The sequence below is a fragment of the Chrysemys picta genome, chromosome 4 (assembly GCF_011386835.1).
Source record: "Chrysemys picta bellii isolate R12L10 chromosome 4, ASM1138683v2, whole genome shotgun sequence".
Classification (NCBI taxonomy): domain Eukaryota; kingdom Metazoa; phylum Chordata; order Testudines; family Emydidae; genus Chrysemys; species Chrysemys picta.
The window spans coordinates 50,710,555-50,725,817 of record NC_088794.1 but is presented as its reverse complement, the minus strand read 5'-3'; the positions used below and the strand labels follow the sequence as shown (position 1 = coordinate 50,725,817).

The 15,263-nt window shown below is 41.3% G+C and overlaps 1 protein-coding gene across 9 annotated transcripts in view; it reads right to left on the bottom strand.

Annotated features, from left to right (window-relative positions):
• BMAL1 (basic helix-loop-helix ARNT like 1) overlaps positions 1-15,263 on the bottom strand; it is a 99,957-nt gene that overhangs the window by 23,146 nt on the left and 61,548 nt on the right. For all 9 annotated transcript variants that reach the window (XR_006176839.2, XM_065592236.1, XM_065592234.1 and 6 more), the window contains exons 9-12: positions 14,407-14,499; positions 13,079-13,196; positions 4,733-4,882; positions 1,161-1,407 (exon numbers count right to left, since the gene is read on the bottom strand). Coding sequence is in view for 8 of the 9 variants with exons in the window: in XM_065592236.1 (XP_065448308.1) it covers positions 1,161-1,407; positions 4,733-4,882; positions 13,079-13,196; positions 14,407-14,499 (608 nt within the window). In the remaining variant the exon portion in view is untranslated. The remainder of the gene's footprint in view (positions 1-1,160; positions 1,408-4,732; positions 4,883-13,078; positions 13,197-14,406; positions 14,500-15,263) is intronic.

Below are 15,263 nucleotides of genomic sequence, written 5' to 3'. Positions count from 1 at the left end.
AAGTTTCAAGATCCCCCTTCTCACCTACCTCGAAAGAAAAAGAAGGTACTTTTCCTGGATTTGTCTGTGACCCCTAGATTGACAACCCATGCTCTAGGACAGCGGTTTTCAAACTTTTTGAGCTGTGCCCCCCACACTGAGTTACAATTTTTGGTTGCGTCCCCCACCAACCCAGACAAAAATAGAAACATCTGCCCCTTGGATTTCAGGGTGGGGAAGGCACATGCAACGGTCTTTGGGGGGGAGCCAGCGCTGGGCATGGAGTGGAAATCAGCACCACAGCAGTGGATGTTGACATTGACTCACAGGCTTGGTGGACCACTGAGGTGAGTCAGGGTATGGAAGTGGCGTTCCCTCCCTCCGCCTCGCATGGCTGGCATTGCAGCTCCCCTTCTCCCTCACCCTCACCCCCCCATTCCTCCGCACCCCCTAGGGCAGCATGCCCCACAGTTTGAAAACTTCTGCTCTAGGACAAGTTGTGAACAAAAGCTAAACACAGGAACATGATTGAAACCAAAACCTAAGAAGGAATAAAACCAAACCATACTGCTGATATCAGTAGTTTACGTGATTTTTGCTGAAGTATTGCACATAGTTTCCATTTCAAAGATTCTGATACGTTAAAAGATTAATAATCTTTTAAACTCTATACCAGAGTCATTTCTGAGAGATTCCCTATTAAGGCACGAATTCAGTTGAGCACTTTAAAGCACATCCTTAACTTTAAGCATATGCTTAAACTATTATTATAGTATATCTCCTTAGATCATTCCATATAGAAAATTCTATCAAGAATCTGCAGAGCAGAATTCATCTTTGAATTTATTCATCTTTGTGGCAATCAAGGTCCCCACCCTTGTATTATTTTGTTTTTAAAATGTACAACATAATTTTGCTTTGGTTAGACTTGTTAATGAGTCAGTAGTGTATAATATGAGGGCATAAATAATTTATAATGCAATCCCATTGGAACTATCTTTACATGAAAGTAGTTTGTGATTAGTACTATTTATAAAGTACAACAGAAGAGTTACGATTTACAATTTTATTTTCATACTAATACAATGGCTCGCTTGTAAATAAATAACTTATCAGGCTATGTAGCAAGTAGCATGATATAATTTTCTTGGTAACTGGAATAATTGTAAACTTATTCTTACCTCTGATCTACAAAAACAAACTTCCCATCTATTGCATGTCGAGAGACATATTCTGTAGGTTTAACCCGGATCTCGCCATTGACTGGTTGAGGAACTACATGAGGATGTAACCGTCCAATTGCAACAAGACAGCTTAAGTTACAGCCTTCATTATCTGGCTCATTGTCTTCATCTAGTCCCATTTTTGTTGGCGGCCAGCTTTTTAAATATCCTGTGCTATGAATCGTGCAAAAGCTTTTGCGGTCTGCTATAAAAGAAAAGGTTAACATCTTCAGCATTGCCTTCAGATAAATTTGGCCCTCAATCAGGTCTGCTAACTTGCAGTGCTTCTCCTTCTATCTTGGAAAACTAAGTTGCTGCATACTAATAAACTAATGCAGAAGAGGTATATATCAATGCACACTGCATATTAGAGACAAGTCAAAGGTTTAGTGTGAAATTTACCATTGTGATACCACTGCTAATATCGAAACCCAGTCCGATAGTTCAACAATTGCAGTCAATATCAATTCTGCATTTTCCCGCAAATGACAAAGTTGCAATTTTAAGAAGTCACACTATGAGCTTTTTCATTAATAATTCTTAGCTCATACAGGACAAAACAAATCAGTGTGCAGAGGCATAAACTATGGAGGAAAATATAATCTGAAAGTAAAATATTTCAGTTTTAAGTTTCCAGAGGTTACAAAATAACAGAAAAGAGGTTTCAATTAAAAGAGAATACCATGGCAATGTCCTTCAGAATATATACTGGCATTCTGTACACAGGTTTTTAATTGAAAACAGTGTCTGTTACCTTTTGTTAGAGAACAATTTAATATTGTCACATCTTTAAAAAATATATTAATTAGGCTGTCAAGAGATTAAAAAAAGTAATCGTGATTAAAAAAATTAATCGCGATTAATCGCACTGTCAAACAATAATAGAATACCATTTAAATATTTTTTGATATTTTCTTCATTTTCAAATATATTGATTTCAATTAGAACACAGAATACAAAGTGTACAGTGCTCACTTTATAAAAAAAGAAATAGTATTTTTCAATTCACTTAATACAAGTACTGTAGTGCGATCTCTTTATCATGAAAGTTGAACTTACAAATGTAGAATTATGTACAAAAAAACTACATTCAAAAACAAAACAATGTAAAACTTCAGAGCCTGCAAGTCTACTCAGACCTACTTCTTGTTCAGCCAATTGCTCAGACAAACAAGTTTGGTTACATTTACATGCTGCCCGCTTCTTGGTTTACAATGTCCACCTGAAAGTGAGAACATGCGTTCTCGTGGCACTGTTGTAGCCAGTGTCGCAAGATATTTATGTGCCAGATGCGCTAAAGATTCATGTCTCTTCATGCTTCAACCACCATTCCAGGGGAATGCATCCATGCTGATGACAGGTTCTGCTTGAGAAGAATCCCAAAGCAGTGTGGACTGATGCATGTTCATTTTCATTGTCAGATGTCACCAGCAGAAAGTTGATTTTCTTTTTTGGTGGTTCGGGTTCTCTAGTTTCCGCATCGGAATGTTGCTCTTTTAAGACTTCTGAAAGCATGCTCCACACCTCATCCCTCTCAGATTTTGGAAGGCACTTCAGATTCTTAAACCTTGGGTCGAGTGCTGTAGCTATCTTTAGAAATCGCAAAGAAGGTACCAATGTGAATTTTGTCAAATCTGCCATGAAAGCATTCTTAAAATGAACAACAACAGTCATCATCCAAGACTGCTAACATGAAATATATGGCAGAATGCAGATAAAACAGAGCAGGGGACATACAATTCTCCCCCAAGGAGTTCAGTCACAAATTTAATTAACGAGCATCATCAGCATGGAAGTATGTCTTCTGGAATGGTGGCTGAAGCACGAAGGGGTATATTAATGTTTTGCATATCTGGCACGTAAATACCTTGCAATACCAGCTACAAAAGTGCCATGCAAATGCCTGTTCTCACTCTCTGGTGACATTGTAAATAAGAAGTGGGCAGCATTATCTCCTGTAAATGTAAACGAACTTGTTTGTCTTAGCAACTGGCTGAACAAGAAGTAGGACTGAGTGGACTTGTAGGCTCTGAAGTTTTACACTGTTTTGTTTTTGAGTGCAGTTATGTAACTAAAAAACAAATCTACATTTGTAAGTTGCACTTTCACAACAAAGAGATTGCACTACAGTACTGGCATGAGGTGAATTGAAAAATATGATTTATTTTATCATTTTTACTGTGCAAATATTTGTAATACAAATAATATACACTTTGATTTCAATTACAACACAGAATACAATATATATGAAAATGTAGAAAAACATCCAAAATATTTAATACATTTCAATTGGTATTCTATTGTTTAACAGTGTGATTAAAACGGCAATTAATCACGATTCATTTTTTTAATCTCGATTCTTTTTTTGAGTTAATTGCGTGAGTTAATTGCAATTAATCGACAGCCCTAATATTACGACAGCCCTAATATTAATTGAAGACAGGTATACTGAATATTTTCGTATGATGCATTTGGCTGGAGATCACATTCACACTGAGGCAAAATGATCAGTGCATGAGACAGAGTAACAGGATATATGGGTTCTACTTCTGCTTTTGCCATTGGCCCATTCCGTGACCTTATCCAAGGAAAGTACATGTGAACCTGAGCATGCCTACTGGTTTGGGCCCTACTAGGGTGCTGTCCAGGGCAACACTTAGTTTGACAATGCCCCTGAGGTTTAGGGATAAGTGAGGGCTCTAACCAGCCTGTTAGCAGTTGGGCAGCATCAAGACTTAGGCAGCTTTGAACATGCCTATCAAAGGAAACTTGGATGCCATGGTGACTTTAGACGCCTATAGTGTTAGGCAGCTGCTGAATAGTGGTTTTGAGAATGTCAGTGGTGCCTAAATGTTGGCAAAAACCTACATTGTCTTTGCAATAGATTTTGTGATTCCTTTGAACTCTATAACTGTGCAGTTGGCCCAGATGCTACAAACCATTAATAGGGCCTGTGGTAAACTTACAAGATATGTATGGCATTTGGGACTCCTTATTTGAGAGCTTGGTGCAAATAGGCATAACTCTATTAATGTCACTGGAGTTGTGTCTCCTTACACCAAGGCCTAAATGTTGGATTTAGGCACCCAAAGAGGAACTAGGCATGCAAGTACCTTTGTGAATCTATTCCCTAGGTACTTAAGAACCATTAACTTTGAAGCTTAGGGCTTACAGTTAAATTCAGACCCCCAAATAATTGCACACTCTACCATCGATTGCAACTAAAGTCATGCATGCTTCAGAGAGCAGAATTTTGCCTTATCCACTAACAAAATTTCTTTTTCATCTACTTTTAGGGAGCTATAAAGAGAACAAGAGAGTAACAGACAAACCTTTACACAGTCGCAACAGTGACGACTGCACTAAACATAGAGCAGCTCTATTCAGAAATCCTTTATAATTAACTGAAGGTTGTTTTTTTTTCATCTGACAGTTACTCTTGTTGCTCTGGGAGGTGTTTCATATAGCAACAGTACAGAGAAAATAACTGTAAAACCACCATTATATTTGATAAAATGTACAAACGTTACCTTTCTTCTTTGAGCAGGTGGAAGGAAAATCCTTGTCTTCTACTTTCACTGAAGGTCTGTTGCATTTCATCCTACAAAAGAAGGAACGTCTTGCTCCAGAACAAAGTCGCGATGGCCCAGGTGTTATATCTGTTTTAACTGGAAGTCCAGCTGCATGAAACAAAAAAATAAACTCAGTAAACAGTGTCTTTACTAAAATTCATGAAACTACATTCTCAACTCTCCAGTTATTTTAGTAATGAGGGGAGAGTAATGTGCTCAGAAAATTTCATGGCACCTCAAGTTTATTTTTAATGATCAGATTATATCCAATGCTGAGTTGCTGGGATTCACATAGAGATGACACAAATATTTCTTGCTCCTTCAGAAGTTAAGAAGGGCTATTTTGTTGCTGTATGTTTCTTATTTGTTGAAAGATGTGTTAACCAGCCAAGCAGACAGCATGCATAAATAAATAAAATAAAATAAATAACCTGGCTGGATAATTTATTTGTGTGCCCACTGTCAACAGTGGCCAGACTGGGTATAGGAACACCAACCTAGAATTAAGGGGTCCCAAATATGAAAGTCAGAGAATTGTTGCAAAAACCTACATTGTCTTTGCAATAGGTTTTGCGATTCCTTTGAACTCGATAACTGTGCAGTTAGCCCAGATGCTACAAACCATTAATAGGGCCTATGGTAAACTTACAAGATATGTATGGCATTTGGGACTCCTTATTTGAGAGCTTGGTGCAAACAGGCATAACTCTATTAATGTCACTGGAGTTGTGTCTCCTTACACCAAGGCTGAATCTGGCCCTCAGAGTTCCTGGCACCCAGACTTCAAAATAATACATGGGCCAAGATCCTGATAATGTGAGATGTTAACAGTATATATGGTGTTTAAATGTTTTCCAGTGCATACTGTTAATGGCTACCCCAGGAATTTGGAAACTTGACACTTCACAAAAAAAGCAAATTATGAGCTCATACTTTGTCATGTTTTTATATATAAATGTGGCATTAAAGTGGTATATGATGTACATAGTGTCAGATACATTTAAATGATTTCAAAATCTCTCTCTCTCTCTCTCTCTAAATACTCAGGATATATGATACTTTTCATTTAAGCATATGAATATCTTTGTGCCTCACAAAAATAATTGGCCTTGATCCTGCAATCACAGAAGTTATTTATACATGTGCTTGCAAGGAACATAGACTTACTTGGTCAAATTTTCGTAAGTGGCTTCTAAATTTACAGCTGCAATTTTGTGTGTGCAAAGCACCACAACTGAACACACAAAGATAATTTGCACACGAGGGATCCTATTAATTTCCCATCCTCAGAAACCACCCTAATGAACTTGCATGTGTTGCAAAGAAACTAGATCACCACTTTAAATAGGAAAATTTGCTTAATAAAACAACTTTCTTAAAAGTTAACCAGATCACAACATTTTAAAACAAAATGGTCACCTGGTTATAAAACTACTTATCCCAAAAAGCCATAGGCTTAGGGTCAAAGTTTACACTACTCTGCCAAGTGCAAGAAGCTGCAGCTTCCTGCCATTCCTCCATTACAAGGATTTCCAATCTACAAAAGAGGACAGCCAGGGTTAGTAGTAGCTTCCTAACTCACTGGCCATATTGCTGTATAAAACAAACACAAAGTTCACTAGCTACCACCAAATTCAGGTACCTTTAACTGTATAAAAATCATATATTATCTGACTATACTATCTAAGTTGGATAAATGTTATTTATATTGTCAGTTTCTTTCTCTTCCCAAGAAACACGTCGCTCCAAAGGTCACAAGTCCTTTCAAAAAGATACAGAAATTTTGAAACATCCCTTACTCCCTGCCACAGAGTTGTTTCAGGATTACTCCAGAATACATTCCCACTCAAAAAGGGCTTCCAGTCAGCAAGGAACAAACGAGTCATCCACACTGTTTAATTACATGAACCCAGCCTCATACACGGGTGCTTCTTCAGTAGGATAAAGGGTGTGTTCTTACTTCCAGTTAACTAACAAGAGGTAAAATCCTAGTAAAGACAATGACAGTTTGTAGTTTTCACGTGAGTTGGCAGGTTCAAGTGAACTCTAGTTTCTACCATAGTGTTCAACTCAACCTGCTAACTCACGTGATAACTACAGACTGCCTTGTCTTCTTTAGGATTTTACCTCATGTTAGTTAACTGAAGTGGTAAAAACACATTGTTTTTCTTAGCAAAAACAGGGCCTTAATGGCAATGAATTCATTTCCTTGAATATGCATTTCTTCCCTTTTCTGGGCAGTTATTGGATGCTACAGTTTAAGCTGGCATTTAGACCACGAACAAGTTGGTTAAAGGCTCCTGTACCTAACAGATAATGTGAATAGATTAAGAAAAGGAAAATCTTAGGCTGAATATCATCAAGATCATGCTGACTGCAAGATCTGTTTTAATGAGGATTGATGCTAACAGCTTCCCAATCACCACATCCCCCCCAAAACCCTTTGAGATTAATAATGACCTGAATCATAGAATTGTAGGACTGGAAGGGACCTCAAGAGGTCATCTAGTCCAGTCCCCTGCACTCATGGCAGGACTAAGTATTATCTAGACCATCCCTCACAGGTGTTTGTCTAACCTGTTCTTACAAATCTCCAATGACGGAGATTCTACCACCTCTCTAGGCAATTTATTCCAGTGCTTAACCACTCTGACAGTTAGGAAGTTTTTCGTAATGTCCAATCTAAATCACCCTTGCTGCAATTTAAGTCCATTGCTTCTTGTCCTATCCTCAGAGATTAAGGAGAACATTTTTTCTCCCTCCTCCTTGTAATGACCTTTTATGTACTTGAAAACTGTTATCATGTCCCTTCTAAGTCTTCTCTTCTCCAGACAAAACAAACCCAATTTTTTCAATCTTCATGTTCTTCTAGACCTTTCATCATTTTTGTTGCTCTTCTCTGGATTTTCTCCAATTTGTCCACATCTTTCCTGAAATGTGGTGCCCAGAACTGGACACAATACTCCAGTTGAGGCCTAATCAGCATGGAGTAGAGCGGAAGAATTACTTCTTGTGTCTTGCCTACAACACTCCTGCTAATACAGCCCAGAATTATGTTTGCTTTTTTTTTTTTTGCAACAGTGTTACACAGTTGACTCATTATTTAGCTTGTGATCCACTATGACCTCGAGATCCCTTTCTACAATACTCCTTCCTAGGCAGTCATTTCCCATTTTGTTGCAATGCTTGCAGAAGAATGGTCTTGTAGTTAAAACAACAGGAAAGGAAGTCTGGAGATCTAGGCCTGGTCTACACTAGGAGGTTATGTTAAATTTAGCAGCGTTAATATGAATTAACCCTGCAGCCGTCCACACAACGAAGCTATTTATTTCGACATAGAGGTCTCTTTAAATCGATTTCTGTACTCCTCCCCGACGAGGGGAGTAGCGCTGAATTCGACATGGCCATGTCGAATTAGGGTTAGTGTGGACGGAATTCGATGCTAATAGCTCTGGGAGCTATCCCACAGTGCACCACTCTGTTGACGCTCTGGACAGCAGTCCGAGCTCGGATGCTCTGACCAGCCACGCAGGAAAAGCCCCGGGAAAATTTGAATTCCCTTTCCTGTCTGGCCAGTTTGAATCTCATTTCCTGTTTGGACATCGTGGCGAGCTCAGCAGCACTGGCAACAATACAGAGCTCTCCAGCAGAGGTGACCATGCAATCGCTGAATAGAAAGAGGGCCCCAGCATGGACTGATCGGGAAGTCTTGGATCTGATCGCTGTGTGGGGCGATGAGTCCGTGCTTTCGGAGCTGTGATCGAAAAGACGGAATGCGAAGATCTACGAGAAGATCTCAAAAGCCATGACGGAGAGAGGATACAGCTGGGATGCAATGCAGTGCCACGTGAAAATCAAGGAGCTGAGACAAGCGTACCAGAAGACCAAAGAGTCAAACGGATGCTCCGGATCCCAGCCCCAGACATGCCATTTCTACGAGGCACTGCATTCCATTCTAGGTGCGGCCGCCACCACTACCCCTCCACTGTCCGTGGACTCTGACGATGGGGTATTGTCGATGGCCACTTCCTCTGAGCTGTTCGCGGATGGGGAAGATGAGGAAGGAGAGGAGGAGGACGAGGCAGTCGACAGCGCTTTCAACGCTGATTTCCCCAACAGCCAGGATCTCTTCATCACTCTCACAGAGATCCCCAACCAACTCTCCCAAGACGTTAACCCGGACCGTGAATCAGGGGAAACATCAGTAGGTAAGTGTTGTAAACATTTATTTTTAATAGAATAGGCATGGTATGTTAGCAATGGGTTTTTAATGATTAGTTTGCCCTAGGCGCTTAACTTTTTAGTCCTTGCCATGTCTGTTAACATGTCTGGGGATAGAGTAGAAATCCTCCAGGGAAATCTCCACGAAGCGCTCCTGGAGGTAATGTGAAAGCCTTTGCATCAGGTTCCTGGGGAGAGTGGTCTTATTGCCTCCTCCAAGTTAGGAAACTTTTCCGTGTCAGGCTAGCAGCAGGTACTCCAGGATCATTGCCTGGCAAAGCATGGCGGCATATGGCCCTGGTGTTTGCTGGCATTCACGCAGCATGCGGTCTTTCTCTGCCTCCGTAATCCTCATCAGAGTGATATCACTCATGGTGACCTGCTTTGAATTAGGGGAATTTTAGTATGGGGACTGATTGCCTGTTCCTTTAAATAACTGTAACCAGCAGTTTACAGCCACGCGGTGGGGGCGGGGAGGCGAACCATTCCTACTGAGGGGTTCGCTGGCAGCATGCAGGGATCTTTCCCGGGGACAGCGGCGACGGGGGTGGGACAGGGGCAGAGTTCATGCCGTCCGGATCGCCGGCAGCAGGAACTGGCCAACGCTAGGAACGTGAAAGGAGGGCACTGCTGTAAATTAGGCTTTAAGCAGCCAAAAGTTTATGGCTTACCATGGCTGCCTGCTAGCAAAATTCCGGTGTCCGGCCCCGTTTGTGTGATCTGTACAGCAAGACCTCAGGCACTCAAGGTGAAGACAGAAAATTCGACCTTGTACTGAGTGCACATGTGATAGGTACTGTGCATGGTCTTGTTCACAGAGAAAGACTATATTTGTTGTTTGCAAAAATGTATCTTTTTGAGGAATTCACTCCCTTTTTCCTATCCCACAGCTGCGAGCGTCTCCCGAGCTACCCCGGCATCCCCCTCCCAGAGGGTGGCGCAGATCAGGCGGCGAAAGAAGAGGACACGGGACAAGATGTTCTCAGAACTTATGGTCTGTTCCCGAGCCGAGGCGGCACAGCAGACCCAGTGGAGGAAGAACATATCGCAATACCTGCGATCACACAGCGAAAGGGAGGACAGGTGGTGGCAGGAAGACCTGCAGGCGACTCAAACGCTGCTTGGACTAATGAGGGAGCAAACGGACACACTCTGGCGCCTTGTAGATGTTCTGTAGGACCGGAGGCAGGAGGACAGAGCCCCCCTGCATTCTATCTCTAACCGCCCTCCCCCGCCACAAAGTCCCGTCCCCCCCTCACCCAAAGTACCAAGAAGGAGGGGCGGCAGGTGCCGTGAAAACAGTCACTCCACCCCTGCAGACTGCTCAAATTGCAGAAGGCTCTCATTCCCAAAGATTTGATACGTCCTTTCCTTCCCTCCAAATACACATCACCCAAACCCCCATCCCAGTTTCATCCCCTAACTGTGTAGTTCTTAATAAAAAATACATTTCTGTTAATTACTGTTTCCCTCATGTTCTTTTAGAGGACAGTGTGTTTGAAGGGGGGAAAGGAGGTTGGTAATTGGAGAGCACAGTCACCTTTACCAGGGTACAGACACGGGGGCAGGTTCAGCAGAAGGTCACACACACATTGCAGTCACTAAGCACACTGGTCAGTCTGGGAGGTGGTTTTCATGTTCTGTGTGGGGGGGCTATGTGAGTTTGTGGCGGGGGAGGGCAGTTACAGATCTTATGCAGCGGTCCTTAGCCTGGATGACAGAGCCACGCAGCAGGGGATCTGTAACCACCCTCCCCCGCCACAAAGTCACATAGCCCCCACATACAGAGTCCCGAAAAGGAGGGGTGGCAGGCTCCATTGAAACAACCAGTCCATCACTGTGGACCGCTCTAGGAGCAGGAGCCTGTCATTCCTCGAGTTTAGAAGCGTCTTTTCCATCACTACACCCGCTCCCCACCACAGTCTGCGTCCCAGTTTCAACCCTTTACCGCGAAATCCTTAATAAAGAAAATGGTGTTAATGAACAAAGTTTCATTTATTTTATTTTTAAAGGTGTGTTGGAAGGGGGAGAAGGGAGTTGGTAACTGGAGAGGATAGTCAACATTAACTGGGTAAAGAAATGGGGGCAGGTTCAGCTTCTTTTTAAACAAACTTAATAGTCACAGGTTACCCTGCTCACTCGGGAACCTAGCTTTCAAAGCTTCCCGGATGCACAGCGCGTCCCACCGGGCTCTTCTAATCGCCCGGGTGTCTGGTTGGGCGTAATCAGCAGCCAGGCGATTTGCCTCAACCTCCCACCCCGAAATAAAGGTCTCCCCCTTGATCTCACAGAGATTGTGGAGCACACAGCAAGCTGCAATAACAATGGGGATATTGGTTTCGCTGAGATCAGAGCGAGTCAGTAAACTTCTCCATCTCGCCTTCAGACGTCCAAAAGCACACTCCACCATCATTCTGCACTTGCTCAGCTGGTAGTTGAAGAGTTCTTTTTCAGTGTCCAGGGCACCTGTATAGGGCTTCATAAGCCAGGGCATTAGCAGGTATGCTGGGTCCCCGAGGATGACTATAGGCATCTCCACATCCCCAACAGTTATTTTGTGGTCCGGGAAGTAAATAGCTTCCTGCAGCCGTCTAAACAGACCAGAGTTCCTGAAAACGCGAGTGTCATGAACCTTGCCCGACCATCCGACGTTGATGTTGGTAAAACGTCCCCTATGGTCCACCAGTGCTTGCAGCACCATTGAAAACTAGCTCTTTCGGTTAATGTACTGGCTGGTCTGGTGGTCCGGTCCCAGGATAGGGATGTGAGTTCCATCTATAGTCCCACCGCAGTTTGGGAATCCCATCGCAGCGAAGCCATCTATGATCACCTGCACATTTCCCAGGGTCACTACCTTTGAGAGCAGTATCTCAACGATTGCGTTGGCTACTTGCATCACAGCAACCCCCACGGTAGATTTGCCCATTCCAAATTGATTGGCGACTGACCGGTAGCTGTCTGGCGTTGCAAGCTTCAAGAGGGCTATGGCCACTCGCTTCTGGACAGTCAGGGCTGCTCGCATCCGGGTGTCCTTGTGCTTCAGGGCAGGGGACAGCAACTCACAAAGTTCCAGGAAAGTTCCCTTACGCATCCGAAAGTTTCGCAGCCACTGTGATTCATCCCAGACCTGCAGCACTATCTGGTCCCACCAGTCCGTGCTTGTTTCCCGGGCCCAGAATCGCCGTTCCACAGCATCAACATGACCCATTGCCACCATGATGTCCACGGCGCAGGGTCCCGTGCTTTGTGAGAGGTCTGTGCTCCTCTCAGACTTAATGTCCTCACCGCGCTGCCGTAGCCTCCTTGCCCAATTTCTCAGCATCTGCCTCTGAAAAAGGTGCATGATAAGGCGCGAGGTGCTGACAACGGCCATAACTGCAGCGATGATCGCAGCGGTCTCCATGCTCGCGGTGCTGTGGCGTCCGCGCTGTCAATCACCAGAAAAGTGCGCGAACTGATTGCCCGCCGGCGCTTTCACGGAGGGAGGGCGAGAGTGAAGGTTGAATGACGACAGTTACCCAAAACTACCCTCGACCCATTTTTTGCCCCAACAGGCATTGGGGGCTCGACCCAGAATTCCAATGGGCAACGGGGACTGCGGGAACTGTGGGATAGCTACCCACAGTGCACCGCTTCCAATGTCAACACTTGCCCCGTTAGTGTGGACTCACAAAGTCGAATTACTGTCCTTAGTGTGGATACACACGTTCGACTTTGTAATATCGGTTCCACAAATTCGCTTTAAGTAAAATCGAACTACTCTCGTAGTGTAGACATACCCCTAGATTCTATTCCTGGCTCTACTAAAAAGACTTCTTGTATGACCTTGTGCAAGTCACTTGACCTCTCTGTAACTCAGTCTCTCCATTTGTAAAATGGGGAAAATATTCATTAATCCATTTGTACAAATTAATTCATTAATACTTGAAAATATTAATACTTTGAGATCCTTAATTGGAAAACACTATGGAAGTGAACAGTATTAACCAGCATTTAATATATGTACCTCGTATTAAAAAAAAGATGATAAAAATATATATCAAGTTTAAGATGCATAAACATTTCAAGGAAAGAAATACTCACTTTTTGCATCTATGAGCCTTTCTCGTGGTGCAGTATCAGAAGAAGAGAGCTGCTCCTTAACTTTCGCAATATCCTTAGGATGAAGGTAGTCAAACAAACTCTGACCAATCAGATCATTCTGTAGATATGGAATATTAAACCAGAAATTAAAAATAAACACATATGTTAAAATTTGGGAACTATTGCATAAATTTTAAAGAGTCACTTAGTTTGTCAGTCTACGATAGCCTGTTCAGTCTATTGCAGTCAAAGTTTGGGCCTCTTTTTTCCCCTGAAAAGGTTTATTCCCAATTATATATCAAATATTCATTGTAAAATCACAACTAAAACAATCATGTCTCCCAAAGCTTTTAGAATATGTACCCTGAATGAAAGGCTGGCCAAAAGAATATTTTTTTTAATTTAGTTTTGAAGTTCATAGAATTTTAATGATGGAGAAAAGGGTACAGAAAATTAAGGAAATGGTAGTACAAGAGTAGTACAAACAAGAGGTTTGGTAAAAGTCAAGCCTTGTGTTAAGTGTACATTAAACCTGACTTTGATATGATTATGCTGATTATTTTTCAATATAGCTTGTCCTGCTAGATGGTAGCATAAGAGTAATTTCTACTTTGCTCAGATTCCTCATCTTGTCAAATCTCACCCATATTTAAATAATTCTCCCTTACACTGCTCCTGTGAACATCTACTTATATAATACTGGCATTTTCCCCCATATCCAGCTACTATCAACTCAAATGCATTTTGATTTGTTGGTAAACTGATTTAAATGCAACATTGTTTACATAGAGGGTTCCTGTTGCCTGATGGCAAAAGTTGACTTTCAGTACAAACCCTATGTGACTTTATTTAATTAAGAAGAAGGGAAAGGCAATCAAGTTAGATAAAACAGGAACTAAATGGAAACATTTTCCAGAACAAGAGTAAAATTTTCAAAAGTGTCCAACTGACGTAAGAGCCTAGGTACCACTTTCAAAATTTACCTACGAGCCTAAGTCATTTAGGCACTTTTGATAATGTTATCCCAAACCTTTTTAGAGGTGAAACAAAACAAAAACAATAGTTTTGTGAGTGGTGAAATAGAGTAGATATTCCTCTTCCTGGTGCAGCTGAAACCAGAAGCAGTATTACCAAAAGAAGTTTTTTTCCAATCCAGCAAAAAACAGAAATTTTTGTAAATCTTGCAAATTAGCATGTTTTTGAAATAATTCTAGACTCACACATAGACATTTCAGATGAATACTCCAAAGTTTAGATGTGTATACAAACAAAACCTTTCAATCTCCTGAGGTCTGTCCATTATTAGTTCCAAAGGTACAGAACAATACCTGACTGTAGTTGAGGATCTTGAAGACAGATTCTGAAACAAACAATATCTTCCCTCTGTCACAGCCCACAACAAAAAGAAATCCATCTGCTGCCTAATAAGGAAAGATATTTGTATTATTTTAAAAAGACAATTACATTTTTTAAGTATTTAGGTACCATTGTTACACAGTAGGATTTCTATATTAACATTAATATTGTTACATCTATAGAAATAATTGAATTAGCAAAGTATGAAATTATGATAAAAGCTTAATCTTTTTGCACTTGGAATTAGATTTTTTTGGCACTACTTTCCTTAATAATGACAAGAATTTAAAGAATTTTAGTATAGTAAAAGCTCACATCTTCTCATGTAATATTATAGTTGTACACTAAGCAATTCTTAAATTAAAATTAAAAAAATCAATAACTAATCTTCTTGTGTTTGACCTATGTTTATTTCATTTTAAATTCATTTGACTTCTTTTGGAAACTAAGTATGGCCCGGATCTTGCAGACATTTCTATGCATGTGAGTAGTTCCACTTAATTCAAGGGGCCTCATGTACATGAGCATTTGTGGGGATCAGGCCCTAACTTTGTAAATTCATATAAATCACAGAACCGTTTAAATAACTCAATCCTGCATGTACTCTATTTGGTCATTTAAATGAGATTTGTGAAGCACTGCAAGCCGATTGAATCAATTTTTAAGTCAGTGCTTAAGTATTGGAACAAAAAGGCTATAGCTTATGTTTTTAGAGTGCTGATAAAATATATAGATTTTATTTTTACAATCAGTAGAAATACACCTATATGTTGTTTCCTCACCAATCTGAGTTATGACTTTTATGCATCAACTGATTATACACTGAAAA